Genomic DNA, 21,548 nt, shown 5'->3' with positions numbered 1-21,548 from the left:
CTCGGGATCAATAGTCTACGGAGCAGCGATATGAAACTGAAACGGTATAGAAAAAGCTGCGGTAAATTCAATTGATTGAACATGATTTGGAAAGGCACACACATTGCATGTCAGAGAAAAAAACAAGCCATGAGGTCGAAGAATTGTCTGTAGAGCTACGAGGCAGAATTGTTTTCGGCACAGATCTGGGAAGGGTACCAAAACATTTCTGCAGCATTGAAGGTCCCCAATAACAGAGGCCTCCACCATTCTTAAATGGAAGAAGTTTGGAACCATCAAGACTCCTCATAGAGCTGGCTGCCCGGCCAAACTAAGCAATCGGGGGAGAAGGGCCTTGGTCAGGGAACTGACCAAGAACCCGATGGTCACTCTGACAGAGCTCCAGAGTTCCTCTGTAGAGATGGGGGAACCTTCCAGAAGGACAAACATCTCTGCAGCACTCCACTAGTCAGACCTTTATGGTAGAGTGGCCAGACGTAAGCCACTCCTCAGCAAAAGGCACATGGCAGCCCTCTTGGAGTTTGGCAAAAAGCAAATTAAGGACTCTCAGACCATGAGAAACAAGATTAACTGGTCTGATGAAACCAATATTTAACTCTTTGGCCTGAATGCCAAGCATCACATCTGGAGGAAACCTGGCACCATCCCTACAGTGAAGCATGGTGGTGTCAGCATCAAGCTGTGGGGATCAAGCGGCAGGGACTCGGTAACTAGTCAGGATCGAGGCAAAGATGAATGGAGTAAAGTACAGAGAAATTCTTGATGAAAACCTGCTCCAAGGCGCTCAGGACCTCAGACTGGGGTGAAGGTTCACCTTCCAACAGGAAAATGACCCTAAGCACACAGCCAAGACAACGCAGGAATGGCTTCGGGACAGGTCTCTGAATGTCCTTGAGTGGCCCAGCCAGAGCCTGGACTTGAACCCGATCAAACATCTCTGGAGAGACCTGAAAATAGCTGTGCAGTGACGCTCCCCATCCAACCTGACAGAGCTTGAGAGGATCTGCAGAGAAGAATGAGAGAAACTCCCCAAATACCCAAGAAGACTCGAGGCTGTAATCATTGCCAAAGGTCTGAATAGTTATGTAAATGTGATATTTGTGTTTAATTTATTTTTATAAATTAGCAAAAATAATTTATAAAACAGTTTTTGCTTTGTCATTATGGGGTATTGTGTGTAGGTTGAAGAGAAAACAACAACAATTTAATCCATTATAGAAAAAGGTTGTAACGGAACAAAATGTAGAAAAAGTAAAGGGGTCTGAATCCCTTCCGAATGCACTGTAGATTATTATAGAGAAAGTCAGTGAGTGTATTATTATAGAGAAAGTACGTGAATAAGCCTATATTATCCCAACATTTCACCCTAAGTGAGGCCTGATGAGCCTCTCTGTCACTCACATGCTCATTGACATTCTATCTGGTGTTTGTGTTATTGATGGTATTTATAAAGGGATTGCTATTAAAAGTGTATGTAATTTGAACTTTTCCACGGTCATCAGAGTGTGTAATCAGCTCTGGATCCAATCAAATCAAATGTTATTTGTCACATGCTTCGTAAACAACAGGTGTAGACTAACAGTTAAATGCTTACTTACAGGTCAATTTCCAATAATGCAGAGTTAATATAAATAAACAGAGTGATCGGTTGAGTGATCGGTTGAGTGAGTGAGTGAGTGAGTGAGTGAGTGAGTGAGTGAGTGAGTGAGTGAGTGAGTGAGTGAGTGAGTGAGTGAGTGAGTGAGTGAGTGAGTGAGTGAGTGAGTGAGTGAGTGAGTGAGTGAGTGAGAGAGAGAGAGAGAGAGAGAGAGAGAGAGAGAGAGAGAGAGAGAGAGAGAGAGAGAGAGAGAGGAGAGAGAGGAGAGAGAGTAAAACCAGTAAAAATAACATGGCTATATACAGGGAGTACCAGGTAATGACATGGCTATATACAGGGAGTACCAGATAATAACATGGCTCTATACAGGGAGTACCAGGTAATAACATGGCTCTATACAGGGAGTACCAGGTAATAACATGGCTCTATACAGGGAGTACCAGGTAATGACATGGCTCTATACAGGGAGTACCAGGTAATGACATGGCTCTATACAGGGAGTACCAGGTAATGACATGGCTCTATACAGGGAGTACCAGGTAATGACATGGCTATATACAGGGAGTACCAGGTAATGACATGGCTATATACAGGGAGTACCAGGTAATGACATGGCTATATACAGGGAGTACCAGGTAATGACATGGCTATATACAGGGAGTACCAGGTAATAACATGGCTCTATACAGGGAGTACCAGGTAATAACATGGCTCTATACAGGGAGTACCAGGTAATAACATGGTTATATACAGGGAGTACCAGGTAATAACATGGTTATATACAGGGAGTACCAGGTAATAACATGGCTCTATACAGGGAGTACCAGGGAATAACATGGCTCTATACAGGGAGTACCAGGTAATAACATGGATCTATACAGGGAGTACCAGGTAATAACATGGCTCTATACAGGGAGTACCAGGTAATAACATGGCTCTATACAGGGAGTACCAGGTAATAACATGGTTATATACAGGGAGTACCAGGTAATAACATGGTTATATACAGGGAGTACCAGGTAATAACATGGCTCTATACAGGGAGTGCCAGGTAATAACATGGCTCTATACAGGGAGTACCAGGTAATAACATGGTTATATACAGGAGTACCAGGTAATAACATGGTTATATACAGGAGTACCAGGTAATACCATGGCTCTATACAGGAGTACAGGGTAATAACATGGCTCTATACAGGGAGTACCAGGTAATAACATGGTTATATACAGGGAGTACCAGGTAATAACATGGTTATATACAGGGAGTACCAGGTAATAACATGGCTCTATACAGGGAGTACCAGGTAATAACATGGCTCTATACAGGGAGTACCAGGTAATAACATGGCTCTAAACAGGGAGTACCAGGTAATAACATGGCTATATATAGGGAGTACCAGGTAATAACATGGCTATATATAGGGAGTACCAGGTAATAACATGGCTATATATAGGGAGTACCAGGTAATAACATGGTTACATACAGGGAGTACCAGTATCGAGTCGATGTGCAGAGGTACGAGGTAACTGCGAGGTAACTGAGTTAGCTATGTACATATACAGTAGGTAGGGTGACTAGGCAACAGGATAGATAATAGACTGTTGCAGCGTGTGTGTGTGTGTGTGTGTGTGTGTGTGTGTGTGTGTGTGTGTGTGTGTGTGTGTGTGTGTGTGTGTGTGTGTGTGTGTGTGTGTGTGTGTGTGTGTGTGTGTGTGTGTGTGTTAGGGTGTAAGAGATTTAGTGCAAAATTGGGTCAATGCAGGTAGTCCGGACAGCCATTTGATTAGTTATGTAGTAGTTGTGTTTAGAAGTCTTAGTGCTCGGGGGTAAAAGCTGTTCATGGCCCTGTTTGTTCCAGACTTGGTGCACTGGTGCCGCTTGCCTTGCGGTAGCAGAGATCACAGTCTATGACTCCGGTGGCTGGAGTCTTTGTCCATGCCTGGTGTAGAGGTCCTGGATGGCAGGGTGCTCAGACACAATGAATCTCCCTTTACGTGCCAGGATGATAAACTCATTCATAATGGAGAAGGAGAAGACAGGAGAGTTGATACAGAGTGGCTGATGACTGAGTCTGTGTGTGTGTGTGTGTGTGTGTGTGTGTGTGTGTGTGTGTGTGTGTGTGTGTGTGTGTGTGTGTGTGTGTGTGTGTGTGTGTGTGTGTGTGTGTGTGTGTGTGTGTGTGTGTGTGTGTGTGTGTGAGTGTGTGAGTGTGTGTGCGTTACGCGTGTGTTCACCAATGTGTGTGCATACTGTATAAGTGTGCACTTGTTTCTGTGTTTGCGTGCGTGGATTTGTATGTTTGTGTGTATGGGTGTGTATGTGTGTTGGTGTGTGTGTGTGTGTGTGTGTGTGTGTTTGAGTGTGTGTGTGTGTGTGTGTGTGTGTGTGTGTGTGTGTGTGTGTGTGTGTGTGTGTGTGTGTGTGTGTGTGTGTGTGTGTGTGTGTGTGTGTGTGTGTGGGTCTGTTTTTTGATGTGCCAATGTGCATGTGACTGTTTCTGTGCCTTTGTGTGGTTGTGAATATGTGCATGTACAAACACGTGTGTGTGTGTGTGTGTGTGTGTGTGTGTGTGTGTGTGTGTGTGTGTGTGTGTGTGTGTGTGTGTGTGTGTGTGTGCGTGCGTGCGTGTGTGTGTGTTTGGATGAAATAGTGTATGTTTCTACGTTTATCCCTCCTGTAGATTGTTTGAATAAAACATTGGCATGTAAGTCATTGCACCTCACCATGCCAATGTCTATTCCTCAGTGTGTAAATGTCTGTATCCCTGTTCCCCCAAAATACTGTTTTAGTCCTGGATAAAAGTGATTCTCCAATGAGCATCACTTCGCACCTTATTCCCTGTATGTCCATGCACCCTTTGCATGCATGTATACGTGGATCTATATGTGCCTTATATGTTTGCCTTTCTGTATAAATGATATGTATATAATTTACAATGTCTGACCCGTCCATGTGTCTTTATCTGTACATTATCTATCCAAACATTTACAAAACAACAAGAAAAACAAAACAAATCTGATTCCGCTTCTAAATCTAAACTTTCATTCAAAATTTAAAGTAGAAGTCCTTGTTTAAAAAGGAGAAAAAGTCTGCTGGGAAATTCAGCTGGGACCTTTTGATTCCAAGAACCCTTGTATAGTTATAGCCAATTAATAGTCATGCCAAAGGTGCGAGAGAGAGAGAGAGAGAGAGAGAGAGAGAGAGAGACCACTATATATTGTAAGATATTATATGTGGCATACAAAAGCTGCCACAATTTAATGAATTTAATTCATAATTTTGAAATTGGCTGGATAAAAAAATCCATACTGTATGTGGTAAAATGGTTGTATATATTTTTTAAATATATACAAAGAAACATACATATGACTTACAAAATACAAAAACCAAACCAAAAAAAAGGTTCAGCTGTTATTTTCTGCTGTATACTACTTACATGTGGAGTTAAGCCCGATTCCTAACAGAAGTCTTTCCGTTTGATTGACAGCTGAGGACACATGTGGTGATACTCTGAGGGGTTCAAGTGGCATCATTTCAAGTCCCAATTTCCCGAGTGAATATTACAATAGTGCGGACTGTACGTGGACCATACTTGCTGATCCTGGAGACACCATCTCCATCATTTTTACAGACTTCCAGACGGAGGAAAAATATGACTACTTGGAAGTGGAAGGATCAGAGCCTCCGACAATATGGTGAGTCTACTGCTACTGCTGCGCCTCTCTCTGTCTGTGTCCGTCTGGTCAGTGTTTCAGTTCAACAATAGTCATATTCTGTCTGGTTGTGCTTGGTACTCACTGACTGCAAATGTGAATCACTGATTTGAGGTAATAAGAGGACAAAAGTTGAGTCCTACTTTCAATGTATAAAATCTGAGGTAAGCCTTTACTGCTGCGATGTCACGTTGCCGTCAAAAAATGGCCATACTGGACGCGGAACTTATTTTGCTTTACCGTACTGACAAATGTGTGTGTTGGTGCTGTGTTTTCCCTTTTACTATGTTTTATGAGTTATTGCTTAGAAGTAAATACACATTGTCATTTTGGATGTGCTTAATATTTTCTAATGTGCTTTTAATTACAATATCTTAGCTCAGTTTTCCATTGATTGTTGGAAAAGGTGTCTATCGATGACCTCTATTCCTGTATACTAATTTGGTACTGACGGAATTACATGGGTAAGTCTTGCTGTGTTTAGGGGAGAGACCAATGGCTCTTCTCTATCTCTCATGTTATTTTCCTCATCCTTCATGTTTCATCTGTAGATATTTGTAGCATATACAGTACATGAAATAGAGGAGAGCTACATATTCCTGATTCTCACCATAATGTATTGAATGCTACAAGATCATATGGAGTTATTATACACCAGTATAATGGAGTTATTATATGCCAGTAGTAATGGAGTTCTTATAGGCCAGTAGTAATGGAGTTCTTATACACCAGTAGTAATGGAGTTATTATATGCCAGTAGTAATGGAGTTCTTGTACGCCAGTAATAATTGTGTACTTATAGGCCAGTAGTAATGGAGTTCTTATACGCCAGTAGTAATGAAGTTCTTATACACCAGTAATAATTGAGATCTTATAGGCTAGTAGTAATGGAGTTCTTATATGCTGGTAGTAATGGAGTTTGTATTCTCCACTAGTAATGGAGTTTGTATACGCCAGTAGTAATGGAATTCTTATACACCAGTAGTAATGGAGTTCTTATGCACCAGTAGTAAATGAGTTCTTATATGCTAGTAGTAAAGGAGTTCTTATGCACCAGTAGTAATGGAGTTCTTATAGGCCAGTAGTAATGGAGTTCTTATACACCAGTAGTAATGGAGTTCTTATAGGCCAGTAGTAATGGAGTTCTTATACACCAGTAGTAATGGAGATCTTACATGCCAGTAGAAATGGAGTTCTTATACACCAGTTTAATGAAGTTCTTATACGCCAGTAGAAATGGAGTTCTTATACACCAGTTTAATGAAGTTCTTATACGCCAGTAGTAATGCAGTTTGTAATCTCCAGTAGTAATGGAGTTGTTATACACCAGTAGTAATGGACTTGTTAAATGCCAGTTGTAATGGAGTTCTTATACACCAGTAGTAATGGAGTTCTTATTCACCATTAGTAATGGAGTTCTTATAGGCCAGTAGAAATGGAGTTATTATACAACAGTAGTAATTGAGTTCATATACATCAGTAGTAATGGAGTTCATATACGCCAGTAGTAATGGAGTTCATATACGCCAGTAGTAATGTAGTTATTATTAGCCAGTAGTATTGGGGTTATTATACGCCATTAGTAATGGAGTTATTATAGGCCAGTAGTAATGGAGTTATTATACACCAGTAGTAATGGAGTTCCTATACGCCAGTAGTAATGGAGTTCTTATACACCAGTAGTAATGGAGTTCTTATACACCAGTAGTAATGGAGTTCTTATTCGCTAGTAGTAATGGAGTTATTATAGGCCAGTAGTATTGGGGTTATTATACGCCATTAGTAATGGAGTTCTTATACGACAGTGTTAATGGAGTTCTTATATCCTAGTAGTAATTGAGTTCATATACTCCAGTAGTAATGGAGTTATTGTAGGCCAGTAGTATTGGGGTTAATTACACGCCAATAGTAATGGAGTACTTATACGACAGTGTTAATGGAGTTCTTATATGCTAGTAGTAATTGAGTTCATATACTCCAGTAGTAATGGAGTTATTGTAGGCCAGTAGTATTGGGGTTATTATACGCCATTAGTAATGGAGTTATTATAGGCCAGTAGTATTGGGGTTATTATACGCCATTAGTAATGGCGTTATTATAGACCAGTAGTAATGGAGTTATTATACACCAGTAGTAATGGAGTTCTTATACGCCAGTAGTAATGGAGTTCTTATACACCAGTAGAAATGGAGTTCTTATACACCAGTAGTAATGGAGTTATTATAGGCCAGTAGTATTGGGGTTATTATACGCCATTAGTAATGGCGTTATTATAGACCAGTAGTAATGGAGTTATTATACACCAGTAGTAATGGAGTTCTTATACGCCAGTAGTAATGGAGTTCTTATACACCAGTAGAAATGGAGTTCTTATACACCAGTAGTAATGGAGTTATTATAGGCCAGTAGTATTGGGGTTATTATACGCCATTAGTAATGGAGTTCTTATACGACAGTGTTAATGGAGTTCTTATATGCTAGTAGTAATTGAGTTCATATACTCCAGTAGTAATGGAGTTATTGTAGGCCAGTAGTATTGGGGTTATTACACGCCAATAGTTATGGAGTTCTTATACGACAGTGTTAATGGAGTTCTTATACGCTAGTAGTAATGGTATTCTTATACGAAAGTAGTAATGGAGTTGTTATACGCTAGTATAATGATTTAGGATCATATGACAACATTGTTTGTCGGGTAAATCAAAACTAATTGTCTCCATAGAAATGTTGTACTTGAGTAGTGATTTGAATATTGGTGCAGTTTGCTAAAAGAGAGCTATCACATTTTGACCTGGATATGTTTGTCCATATTGTCGGCTGGGTGGGTAGGTGGGCAGACAGATAGACAGATTTTGAAAGTATTTGTCTTTTAAGTTAATACATTTGCAAAAATAATTTTCGCTTTATCATTATGGGGTATTGTGTCGATTGCTGAGGATTTTATTTATTTAATCTACTTTTTCCACATTTTGTAATGTTACAGACGAATTCTAAAATTGATTAAATAAATTAAATCCTCAGCAATAATGACAAAGTGAAAACAAATGTAGACATTTTTGCAAATGCATTAAAAACAAAAAGAGAAATACCTTATTTATTCTGCCCCTTTGCTATGAGGCTCTACATTTTTCTCAGGTGCGTCCTGTTTCCATTGATCATCCTTGAGATGACGATTGGAGTCCACCTGTGGTAAATTCAATTGATTGGACATGATTTGGAAAGGCACATACCTGTCTATATAAGGTTCCACAGTTGACAGTACATGTCAGCACAAAAACCAAGCCGTGAGGTAGAAATTGTCTGTAAAGCTCCGAGACAGGATTATGTCGAGGCACAGATCTGGGGAAGGGTACCAAAATATTTCTGCAGCATTGAAGGTTCCCAAGAACACTGTGGACTCCATCATTCTTAAATGGAAGAAGTTTGGAACCACCAAGACTCTTCATAGAGCAGGCCGCCCAGCCAAACTGAGCAATCAGGGGTGGAGGGCCTTGATCAGGGAGGTGACCAAGAACCCGATGTTAACTCTGACAGAGCTTCCGAATTCCTCTGTGGAGATGAGAGAACCTTCCAGAAGGACAACCATCCCTGCAGCACTCCACCAATCAGGGCTTTATAGTAGAGTGGCCAGACGTAAGACACTCCTCAGTAAAAGGCACATGACAGCCCTCTTGGAAACAAGATTATCTGGTCTGATGAAAACCAAGATTGAAATCTTTGTCCTGAATGCCAATCATCACGTCTGGTGGAAACCTTGCACCATCCCTACGGTGAAGCATGGTGGTCGTAGCATTATGCTGTGGGGATGTTTTTCAGTGGCAGGGACTTGGTGACTAGTCAGGATAGAGGGAAAGATGAACGGAGTAAAGTACAGAGAGATCCTTGATGAAATCCAGAGAGCTCAGGACCTCTAATTGGGGGTGAAGTTTCACCTTCCAACAGGACAACGACCCTAAGCACACATCCAAGACAACACAGGAGTGGCTTCGGGACAGGTCTCTGAATGTCCTTGAGTGGCCCAGCTAGAGCCCGGACTTGAACCCGATCGAACATCTCTGGAGAGACCTGAAAATAGCTGTGCATTGATTCTCCCCATCCAACCTGACAGAGCTTGAGAGGATCTGCAGTGAAGAATGAGAGAAACGTTCAAAATACTTGTGTGCCAAGCTTGTAGCGTCATACCCAATAAGACTAGAGGCTGTGATCACTGCCAAAGGTGCTTCAACAAGGTACTGAGTAAAGGGTCTGATAACTTACGTAAATATGATATTGCAGTTTATTATATTTTAAAACATTTGCAAACATTTCTCAAAACCTGTTTTTGCTTTGTAATTTTGTGTAGATTGATGAGAAAAACAAACAATTTAATTAATTTTATAATAGGGCTGTAACTTTCCGAATGCACTGTAGATAGATAGATAGATAGATAGATAGATAGATAGATAGATAGATAGATAGATAGATAGATAGATAGATACTGGGGACCTGGGGCCGTACGGATCAAGCCCCTTAGACTAGGAGTACTGATCTAAGATAGTTTTTGTCAAATAAACTCTCACACCACTCCACATCAGTGCCATAGATCACATTAAAGTCACTTTGGCATTTGCGTCCTGCATAGCCTAAATGTGTGTATTGTTGTTTCAGTATGTGGTTTAACATTCAGTGTGTTAGTCCCTGGTAGCTATCTCCCTGACCTTGTTCTGTGGTGACTTCTGTGTCAACAGAAACGGTTTGCTCCTTCCCTCCCCTCTTACCCCCTTTTGTCTTCTCATTCTCTCATTCCCTGGGCTTCAACTGTTTAGAAGTAGAATCGGAGCCAATGTTTTGTCTTATACTGTTCACATGTGGCCCTGTCTGTACCCAGAATACACACAAACATTTAACTCCATAAACTAAGCTAATCGCTCTCACTGTCTTGTTGTCTGTGCTCTGGTGGTCTGGTACAATAATTACATAATACATTTTCGTCAGATGTGGCGTGGCTTGCCATTACAGACTACAAAGGGAAGCACAGCCGAGAGCTGCCCAGTGACACGAGCCTACCAGATGAGCTAAACTACTTCTATGCTCGCTTCGAGCCAAATAACACTGAAACATGCATGAGAGCACCAGCTGTTCCGGAAGACTGTGTGATCACCCTCTCTTCAGCCGAAGTGAGTAAGACCTTTAAACAGGTCAACATTTACAAGGCTGCAAGGCCAGACGGATTACCAGAACGTGCACTGCGAGCATGTGCTGACCAACTGGCAAGTGTCTTCAATGACATTTTCAACGTCTACTTGTCAGAGTCTGTAATGCCAACAGTCCCTGTGCCCAAAACCATAGTCCCTGTGCCCAAGAATACTAAGGTAATCTGCCTGAATGACTACCGACCCGTAGCACTCACATCTGTAGCAATGAAGTGCTTTGAAAGGCTGGTCATGGCTCACATCAACACCATTATCCCAGAAACCCTAGACCCACTCAAATTTGTACACCGCCCTAACAGATCCACAGATGATGCAATCTCTATTGCACTCCACAGTGCCCTGTCCCACCTGGACAAAAGGAACACCTATGTCTCATCAATAAGCTAAGGACCCTGGGACAAAACACCTCCCTCTGCAACTGGATCCTGGACTTCCTGACGGACTGCCTCCAGGTGGTAAGAGTAGGTTACAACACATCCGCCACACTGATCCTCAACACAGGGGCCCGTCAGGGGTGCGTGCTCACCCTCTCCTGTACTCCCTGTTCACTCATGACTGCATGGCCAGGCATGGCTCTAAAACCATCATCAAGTTTTCCGATGACACAACAGTGGTAGGCCTGATCATCGACAACAACGAGACAGCCCACAGGGAGGAAGTCAGAGACCTGGTCGTGTGATGCCAGGACAACAACCTCTCCCTCAACGTGATCAAGACAAAGGAAATTATTGTGGACTACATGAAAAAGAGGACCGAGCACGCCCCCATTCTGCTGTAGTTGAGTAGGATGAGTTCCATGGTGTCCACATCACCAACAAACTAACATGGTCCAAGCATACTAAGACAGTCATGAAGAGGGCACGACAAAACCTATTCCCCCTCAAGAGACTGAAAAGATTTGGCATGGGTCCTCAGTTCCTCAAATGGTTCTACAGCTGCACCATCGAGAGCATCACTGCCTGGTATGGCAACTGCTCGGCCTCTGACCGCAAGGCACTACAGAGGGTAGTGCATACAGCCCAGCACATCACTGGGGAAAAGCTTCCGGCCTTCCAGGACCTCTATACCAGGTGGTGTCAGAGGAAGGCCCTAAAAATTATCAATGACCCCAGCCACCCTAGTCATAGACTTTTATCTCTGCTACCGCATGGCAAGCGGCACCGGAGCACCAAGTCTAGGTCCAAGAGGCTTCTAAATTACTTCTACCCCCAAGCCACTGCCCCCCCCCCCCCCCTCTTTTACACCACTGCTACTCTCTGCTGTTATCATCTATGCATAGTCACTTTAATAACTCTACCTACATGTACATATTACCTCAATTACCTCGACTAACCGGTGCCCCCGCACATTGACTCTGTACCGGTACCCTCCCCTATATAGTCTCGCTATTGTTATTTTATTGCTGCTCTTTAATTACTTGTTACTTTTATTTTTTATTCTTATTCATATTATTTTTTTGGTTAGGGGCTCATAAAGTAAGCGTTTCACTGCCTGTTGTATTTGACGCATGTGACTAATACAATTTGATTTGATTCAAAGGAAAATCAGCTGAAGCAATATACTTTTCTCTCTAAGTATGTTTTGTCACAAACCTCCTCAAGAAGAAGAATATACTTACGTCTGCCACATTAAATCACATTTGCCTTTGTCAAAGAAATGAGAGCACAAACAAAAGCATAATGGGATGTTTTCTAATTTCAAGCATTCCTCTTTTGTAATTACTTGAATTTTGCAGTTTGATAAGATCATATCTTCGAAAATCATGCTACGATGAACATAGTAATTTAAAAGGCAAATGTAGGGATTCTCCAAAGAGGCTGAACATTTTGACCACTGCAAATAATTTACATAAATAAATTACTATTCCCAACTACAAAGAGAAGCTTTTCAAGAATTGGCTACATTTTTATTCTCAAAAATGCACTCGACAATTTACTGGATAAAAAAAGTATTAATATAGGGATATTGGATCATTCTCCATCATCATGTTTAATTACACCAATAGAAATTCATTAATAAATATAAGTATTTATTAAATAGATAAAAAACATAAAAATGAATACCTTTACCACTAGAAATGGCGATATAGAGGACAGAGAAAAACCAACCCCGATATAATTTGGGATGCCTTTAAGGCGTACATTAGGGGAATGATAATGTCACACTCTGCAAAAATAAATCACTATCTTAGAAAAGCCAAGAAAAAATATCAACAAGCCAAAGAAGAAAATAACATTTCAGAACTTAAGCAGGAATATGCTATTTTTTCTTTTGAAGAGAGCCAACAACTACAGGTTAGTTTACATACCCTCATATAGTATTTGGTAGCATTGCCTTTAAAGTTTTTTAAAACTTTGGTGTCATATGTCGTGTGTGTATGTGGCAGGGAAGTCAGGTGCAGGAGAATCAAACTTGGTATAATGGAGTAGTTTAATAACGTAAAACAAACTCCAAAACCCAAGTACATAATAAAATAAACGTGGGTACAAGAACCCGTCCATAAAACACGAGCATAAAAATAAACAATCTCTGACAAGGACATGAGGGGAAACAGAGGGTTAAATACACAACAATTAATGAATGGGATGGGAACCAGGTGTGTAGGAAGACAAGACAAAACCAATGGAAAATGAAACATGGATCAATGATGGCTAAAAGACCAGTGACGTCGACCCCCGAGCACCGCCCGAACAAGGAGAGGCATCGACTTCGGTCAAAAGTTTTGGGTAGCTTTCCATAAGCTACCCACAATAAGTTGTGTGAATTTTGGCGTATTCCTACCTGACAGAGCTGGTGTAACTGAATCAGGTTTGTAGGCCTCCTTGCTCGCTCACACTTTTTCAATTGTGTTCTATAGGATTGAGGTCAGGGCTTTGTGATGGCCACTGCAATACCTTGACTTTGTTGTCCTTTAAGCTATTTTGCCACAACTTTGGAAGTATGCTTGGGGTCATTGTCCATTTGGAAGACCCATTTGCGACCAAACTTTATTTGATTGATGTCTTAAGATGTTGCTTCAATATACCCACATCATTTTCCTTCCTCATTAAAAAATATAATTTTTGGGACAATTTGGAAGAGTGTAAACAACAGTAAATAAATTATAAGTAATACCAGAGACTTCCTTCATTACAGCATAGCAAAAATTAATAACAGCCAAATTTGCGAAATTGTTTATCTGAGATGTTGTGGTTGCATGAGACTTTGTGCTCACGGAATCAGTGGGCTATTAAGCAATACGTCAAATTAGAAGCAGGATCTGTCTTATTTCTGTAGATATGGATGATTTATAAAGGCAGGCACATTTAACAGTTGATTATAGACCTAATTAAGTTGGCGTTTCTTATTGAGGCAAGTGCTGTTTTCTCTTTTCCTACCTTCGCTGCTGCCTCCGCCACATTGTTCTCAACACCAATATGCTGGCTAACTTTGCTATTATGCACATAGGAACATAGTCTATTCAATAGCGCACTGATGTTTCAGAACTGTGGACAGCGACCGCTATCCAACACGGGAGATAGCACATTTGTTATCAAAAAATATATTTTTTATTAGTGTGGCACCATTGTTCTTACCTAATATAACCATATATAATTTAGTAGCATGTCTGTGCCATCCCCACGGCCTCCATTAGATTAGTCCACTCAGACATGTCTGTGCCATCCCCACGGCCTCCATTAGATTAGTCCACTCAGACATGTCTGTGCCATCCCCACGGCCTTCATTAGATTAGTCCACTCAGACATGTCTGTGCCATCCCCACGGCCTCCATTAGATTAGTCCACTCAGACATGTCTGTGCCATCCCCACGGCCTCCATTAGATTAGTCCACTCAGACATGTCTGTGCCATCCCCACGGCCTCCATTAGATTAGTCCACTCAGACATGTCTGTGCCATCCCCACGGCCTCCATTAGATTAGTCCACTCAGACATGTCTGTGCCATCCCCACGGCCTCCATTAGATTAGTCCACTCAGACATGTCTGTGCCATCCCCACGGCCTCCATTAGATTAGTCCACTCAGACATGTCTGTGCCATCCCCACGGCCTCCATTAGATTAGTCCACTCAGACATGTCTGTGCCATCCCCACGGCCTCCATTAGATTAGTCCACTCAGACATGTCTGTGCCATCCCCACGGCCTCCATTAGATTAGTCCACTCAGACATGTCTGTGCCATCCCCACGGCCTCCATTAGATTAGTCCACTCAGACATGTCTGTGCCATCCCCACGGCCTCCATTAGATTAGTCCACTCAGACATGTCTGTGCCATCCCCACGGCCTCCATTAGATTAGTCCACTCAGACATGTCTGTGCCATCCCCACGGCCTCCATTAGATTAGTCCACCAGACATGTCTGTGCCATCCCCACGGCCTCCATTAGATTAGTCCACTCAGACATGTCTGTGCCATCCCCACGGCCTCCATTAGATTAGTCCACTCAGACATGTCTGTGCCATCCCCACGGCCTCCATTAGATTAGTCCACTCAGACATGTCTGTGCCATCCCCACGGCCTCCATTAGATTAGTCCACTCAGACATGTCTGTGCCATCCCCACGGCCTCCATTAGATTAGTCCACTCAGACATGTCTGTGCCATCCCCACGGCCTCCATTAGATTAGTCCACTCAGACATGTCTGTGCCATCCCCACGGCCTCCATTAGATTAGTCCACTCAGACATGTCTGTGCCATCCCCACGGCCTCCATTAGATTAGTCCACTCAGACATGTCTGTGCCATCCCCACGGCCTCCATTAGATTAGTCCACTCAGACATGTCTGTGCCATCCCCACGGCCTCCATTAGATTAGTCCACTCAGACATGTCTGTGCCATCCCCACGGCCTCCATTAGATTAGTCCACTCAGACATGTCTGTGCCATCCCCACGGCCTCCATTAGATTAGTCCACTCAGACATGTCTGTGCCATCCCCACGGCCTCCATTAGATTAGTCCACTCAGACAGGTCTGTGCCATCCCCACGGCCTCCATTAGATTAGTCCACTCAGACAGGCGCGAATCAGACATGTCTTGTACAAAAATCATTCAGGTCGAGTAAACCTAGAATGGCATGCTTGCCAAAGTTTTTGCATTTGTTTTCGGTAATACCAATTACCCCCCGAAAGACATTCTTTAAAAAAGTATACTCGGTCATAACAAACTTTATATGGTAAAATAAATCTCATAGAATAAAAAAGAAAGTTAAAAATGTTCCCAAGTCTGAGGGTGGTTTTAACCTTTCAGACTTGAAATTGTATTAACTCACAACCTAAGGCTGTACTTGTGACATATAGTTAAATGCACTAGTGAAAATGTGCATGAACATTGCTACAGTTGTTTTACATGTCTGTTTTCAAAGGATAAAGCTAAGAACATGAACAACTTCATAATAAAGAACACTATAACAATATGGATGAAAATTAAACGTATTCTACAAGAACCAATATCAACCAACTCACCAGCGCACATACATGACACACAATATAACTGGATTAACTCCTGAAGTCTCCCCATAGTTTATTACCACTTAGCAGACAGTTCCAGATACGGAAAACCTGGAGAGGCTCTCACTGTTTTATTTGATCGCCACAGAGTTATAGTTGAGTCGGTTCAAACATAGGTTAATGACCCTCTTTGCTTACTTAAGACACCCACATTCCTTCCTCCACAATGGTTATCATTTCCAATTACCCCTTATCCATGCTATATAACCTCTTCCTTAGGAACTAACATTATTAATCAGATATTGTAAAACAGGGTAGAGTTTAATTAGTTATAGTTCTATTTAAATGTAGATATTGTTTAGTCATTATACATAAAATTCCTAACAACCAGTGTGTAAGTGAGTCAACACAGGAAGGAGTAATGGATGTGTAGTTCATTTATTTCCAAAGCTGCAATCAATGGAAACACACAGTATTTCGACAGGCTATAAATAGCGCTTTCACAGATCTGCTCTATAATATACTAACAAAAGAAAAATTGAAATGTCTACCAAAGTCATTGTGATCGTGTAGTGGATTTAACAATTCCTAATTTACTATTAAAAAAATGTATTGTTTAGATGTGTAATCTCATATCCACAAAATAAGGAGTAAACTATCATCCATTTTAGTATTCAAAATATATATAATAAACCTGAAAAATTACTCAACGTCACATTCCTGTGGCGAAGAAATATAATACACCTTGAATGTTCCACATGTTTTTCTATGCTAACAAAACCACGCTGCTAGCTGGTGCTCATTAATGTATAAAACGTATAAATTACCTGCAATCATGAGACACACACACAGTATGATTGGGCTCCCGAGTTGCACAAGGGTTTAAGACACTACATATCAGTACAGAGGCGTCACTGCAGTACCTGGTTTGAATCCAAGCTGCATCACATCCGTCCGTGATTGGGCGGGTCACGATTGGCCCAGCGTCATCTGGGGTAGGCCGTCATTGTAAATAAGACTTTGTTCTTAACTGACTTGCCAGGTTACATAAAAATGATGAGTTGTCAACGGGATATAAATAGCTCTCCTAAAAAATATGAATTTTCAAGTTAGCTACTCAAACAATCACATTAATTTATAAAGCCCTTTTAACATCAGCCGATGTCACAAAGTGCTATACAGAAACCCAGCCTAAAACCCCAAACAGCGAGCAATGCAGATGTAGAAGCACGGTAGCTAGGAACAACTCCCTAGAAAGGCAGGAACCTAGGAAGAAACCTAGAGAGGAACCAGGCTATGAGGGGTGGCCAGTCCTCTTCTGGCTGTGCCGGGTGGAGATTATAACAGAACATGTCCAATATGTTCAAACGTTTATAGATGACCAGCAGGGTCAAATAATAATAATCACAGTGCTTGTAGAGGGTTCCACAGGTCAGCACCTCAGGAGTAAATGTCAGTTGGCTTTTCATAGCCGATCATTCAGAGTTAGAGACAGCAGGTGTGTGAGAGAAAGAGAGAGAGAGAGAGAGAGAGAGAGAGAGAGAGAGAGAGAGAGAGAGAGAGAGAGATGAAAACGCAGGTCCGGGACAAGGTAGCACGTCCGGTGAACATTTCAGAGTTCCATAGCCGCAGGCAGAAACAGGAGCAGCAGCACAACCAGGTGGACTGGGGACAGCAAGGAGTCATCAGGCCAGGTAGTCCTAAGGCATGGTTCTAGGGCTCAGGTTCTCCGAGAGAAGAGAAAGAGAGAATTAGAGTATACTTAAATTCACACACACATAAGACATGATAAATACTCCAGATATAACTGACTGACCCTAGCCCCCCGACACATAAACTATTGCAGTATAATTACTGGAGGCTGAGACAGGAGGGGTCAGGAGACACTTTGGCCCCGTCTGACTATACCCCCAGACAGGGCCAAACAGGCAGAAAATAAACCCTCCCACTTTGCCAAAGCACAGCCACCACACCACTAGAGGGATATCTTCAACCATCAACTTATTACCCTGAGAACTTATTACCCACGAAGATCTCCCCCACGGCACAAACCCGAGGGGGGCGCCAACCCGGACAGGAAGATCACGTCAGAGATTCAATCCACTCAAGTAATGCATTCACTCCTAGGGAAAGTATGGAAGAACACCAGTAAGCCAGACTACACTCAATCATAGGACCTACTGAAGAGAGGAGTCTCCAATAAAAACTTCAAGGTTAAGACTGAGTCTGCGTCTCTCACATGGGTAGGCAGACTATTCCATAAAAATAGAGCTCTATAGACGAAAGCCCTTCCTGCAGCTGTTTGCTTTGAAATTCTAGGGACAATTAGGGGGCCTACGTCTTGTGATCGTAGCGTATGTGTAAGTATGTATGGCAGGACCAAATCGGAAAGATAGGGAGGAGCAAGCCCATGTGATGCTTTGTAGGTTAGCAGTAAAACCTTGAAATCAGCCCTAGCCTTAACAGGAAGCCAGTGTAGAGAGGCTAGCACTGAGGTAATATGATCACATTTTTTGGATCTAGTCAAGATTCTAGAAACCGTGTTTAGCACTAACTGAAGTTTATTTAGTGCTTTATCTGGGAAGCCGGAAAGTAGAACATTGCACTAGTCTAATCTAGAAGTGACAAAAGCATTGATACATTTTTCTGCACCATTTTTGGACAGAAAGTGTCCGATTTTTGCAATCTTACGTAGATGGAAAAAAGCTGTCCTTGAAACAGTCTTGATATGTTCATCAAAAGAGAGATCAGGGTCCAGAGTAACGCCTATCACAATTTAATTTGAGACAACTGTACAACCATCAACATTAATTGTCAGATCCAACAGAATATTTCTTGGTTTCTTGGGACCTAGAACTAGCATTTCTGTTTTGTTCAAGTTTAAAAGTAAAACATTTGCTGCCATCCACTTCCTTATGTCTGAAACACAGGCTTCCAGGGAGGGTAATTTTGGGGCTTCACCATGTTTCATCGAAATGTACAGCTGTGTATCGTCTGCATAGCAGTGAAAGTTAACATTATATTTCCAAATGACATCACCTAGAGGTAAAATATATAGTGAAAACAAGAGGTCCTAAAACGGAACCTTGAGGAACACCGAAATTTACAGTTGATTTGTCAGAGGACAAACATCCACAGAGACAAACTGATATCGTTCCGACAGATAAGATCTAAACCAGGCCAGAACTTGTCCGTGTAGACCAATTTGGGTTTCCAATCTCTCCAAAAGAATGTGATGATTGATGGTATCAAAAGCAGCAATAAGGTCTAGGAGCACGAGGACAGATGCAAAGCCTCGGACTGACGCCATTAAAAGGTAGTTTATCACCTTCACGAGTGCAGTCTCAGTGCTATGGTTGGGTCTAAAACCAGACCAAAGCGTTTCATATACACTGTTAGTCTTCAGGACGGCAGTGAGTTGCTGCTCAACAGCTTTTTCTAAAATGTTTGAGAGGATTGGGATATTTGATATAGGCCGATAGTTTTTTATATTTTCTTGGTCAAGGTTTGGCTTTTTCAAGAGAGGCTTTATTACTGCCAATTTTAGTGACTACTAACTTCAAAGAGGCAACTTTAGCATAAAACCCACATGGCAAACTGAAATTGGGCAAATAACATATAAAGAGTGGCTTATTTGACGCCAAACCAACAATAGTAGAAACTAATAACATAAATTGCTAATGTACGATGTAAAAAGTGGATTTCACCAGCAGCAATTCTCCATAAATCTGCTGTCGATTACCCATAATCCCATACCTTTATCACTGAGTGTATTAGACAATGTAAACACACTAATCCACCAGGAGTGGGCATAAGACCCATTTTATGCCGGAATTTAACAACTTTAATTACACTGTTAACAAAAGATGAAAATATATGCTGTAAGTCGCTCTGGATAACAGCGTCTACGAAAATGGAAAAATCTAATGATTTATAGTTGAAATAATGAGGTTTGCTGATCGTTTAATTGACCCACCCTAAACAGATGCTATAAGTGTGCTATTGCAGTACGATATTGAATGCTAAAAAACATCTGTTAATGACATTTTTATCAGGACTCCAGTGATAGTGAACAGCCGTAATACAAAGGCTTTAGTGTGTGTGGCAGTCAAGTTATTGCGGGTGTGAAAATATGATTACGTTTTAGCGTCATTTAATCCTATGGCCCCTCCAGAGAGAACAGTGGAATTCATAACTGTTTTTCATGGTGACTTGAACCAGATAGGTAGAGCAATGATAAACTTTTGTTCTAGTATGTGTCATAGTGCACCAGAGTCCTATGAGGTTCTGATTAAAAGTCAGTGCACTAAGGGCCTCCTGAGTAGCACAATGGTCTAAGGTACTACAATGCTAGCTATGCCACAAGAGATTCTGGGTTCAAGTCCAGGCTCAGTCACAGCTGGCTGCAACCGGGAGACTGACGGGGTGGTGAACAATGGTCCAGGTTATGGGAGGGTTTGGCTGGGAGGGTTGCCCTTCTCCCATCGTGCGCTAATGACTCCTGTGCCGGGCCTGGTGCAGTGCACACTGACATCTGGTGTTTCTTCCAACACATTGGTGCGGCTGGTTTCCGGGTGCAGTGTAGCTACATCACTGAGGAAGAAGGCCTACTGTATTTGTCCATGTGCTTTGTTAGATCATTTTACATCTACTCACATCCACTTGGTTTTCATATCTATTTTTAAATCAATAGTCTCTACTGTAGCCTGCTAGCACACTGGCTATGCAGACTTCAAATATAATTTAAAATATTGCTTTTGTGTTCTCATTGTAGTCTCAGGAGCCTCAAGTTGTACATTGAGAGAGAGAGAGAGAGAGAGAGAGAGAGAGAGAGAGAGAGAGAGAGAGAGAGACATAGCTAGAGATGCAGAGACAAAAAGAGATTGAGCGATAAGAGAGAAAGGTGATAAAGAGATATACAGAGAGAGAGATAGAAGAGATAGATCAAAGAGAGATACAGAGAGAGAGAGAGGGGAAGAGAGAGATAAGAGAGATAGATCAAAGAGAGATACAGAGAGAGAGAGGAAGACATAGCAATGCTAGAAACACTTTGTGGTCCTATGTAGCTCAGTTGGTAGAGCACGGTGGTTGTAATGCCAGCATGGTGGTTGTAAGGCCAGGATATTGGGTTCAATTCCTGCGACCAAACTTATGCACGCATGACTGAAAGTCACTGGAATGGAATATACACTGAGCATAGAAAACATACTCAGTGTATGTTTTGTATACTCTTAACAAGGATAATTGTATCGTAGTCCCTGTCATACACCCTGACACAGAGATGAGTAGAGTGGTGAGCACCACTGATGGCTCAACACAGGGTTCAACACAAGGTCCTCTCTTCCCTTCACCTGAGCTCTGAGACAGTGGAGCTAGAGACACACGCTCTACTAATGAACCCCACACTGATTGAAGGCTGATGGCTATCGGGCAGCCAGACCGAGCCAGGCCAAACACTGCTCCACTCTAGTCTGGCTCTGATACTGGAGGAGCCATGGTCTGGTACTGGAGGAGACATGGTCATACTGGAGGAGCCATGGTCTGGTACTGGAGGGGCCATGGGTCTGACACTGGAGGAGCCATGGTCTGATACTGGAGGA

The 21,548-nt window shown here is 41.9% G+C and overlaps 1 protein-coding gene across 1 annotated transcript in view; it reads left to right on the top strand.

Moving 5' to 3' along the window:
* The window catches only part of LOC115128828 (CUB and sushi domain-containing protein 3-like), a 997,580-nt gene that overhangs the window by 315,580 nt on the left and 660,452 nt on the right, over nt 1-21,548 (top strand). The window contains exon 5 of the mRNA XM_065018010.1: nt 5,086-5,293. Within this exon, the coding sequence (XP_064874082.1) occupies nt 5,086-5,293 (208 nt within the window). The remainder of the gene's footprint in view (nt 1-5,085; nt 5,294-21,548) is intronic.

This window comes from Oncorhynchus nerka, linkage group LG4 (genome assembly GCF_034236695.1).
Source record: "Oncorhynchus nerka isolate Pitt River linkage group LG4, Oner_Uvic_2.0, whole genome shotgun sequence".
Classification (NCBI taxonomy): Eukaryota; Metazoa; Chordata; class Actinopteri; order Salmoniformes; family Salmonidae; genus Oncorhynchus; species Oncorhynchus nerka.
Note: the sequence above shows the minus strand (reverse complement) of the source record. Positions and strands in the feature narration are given on the sequence as shown.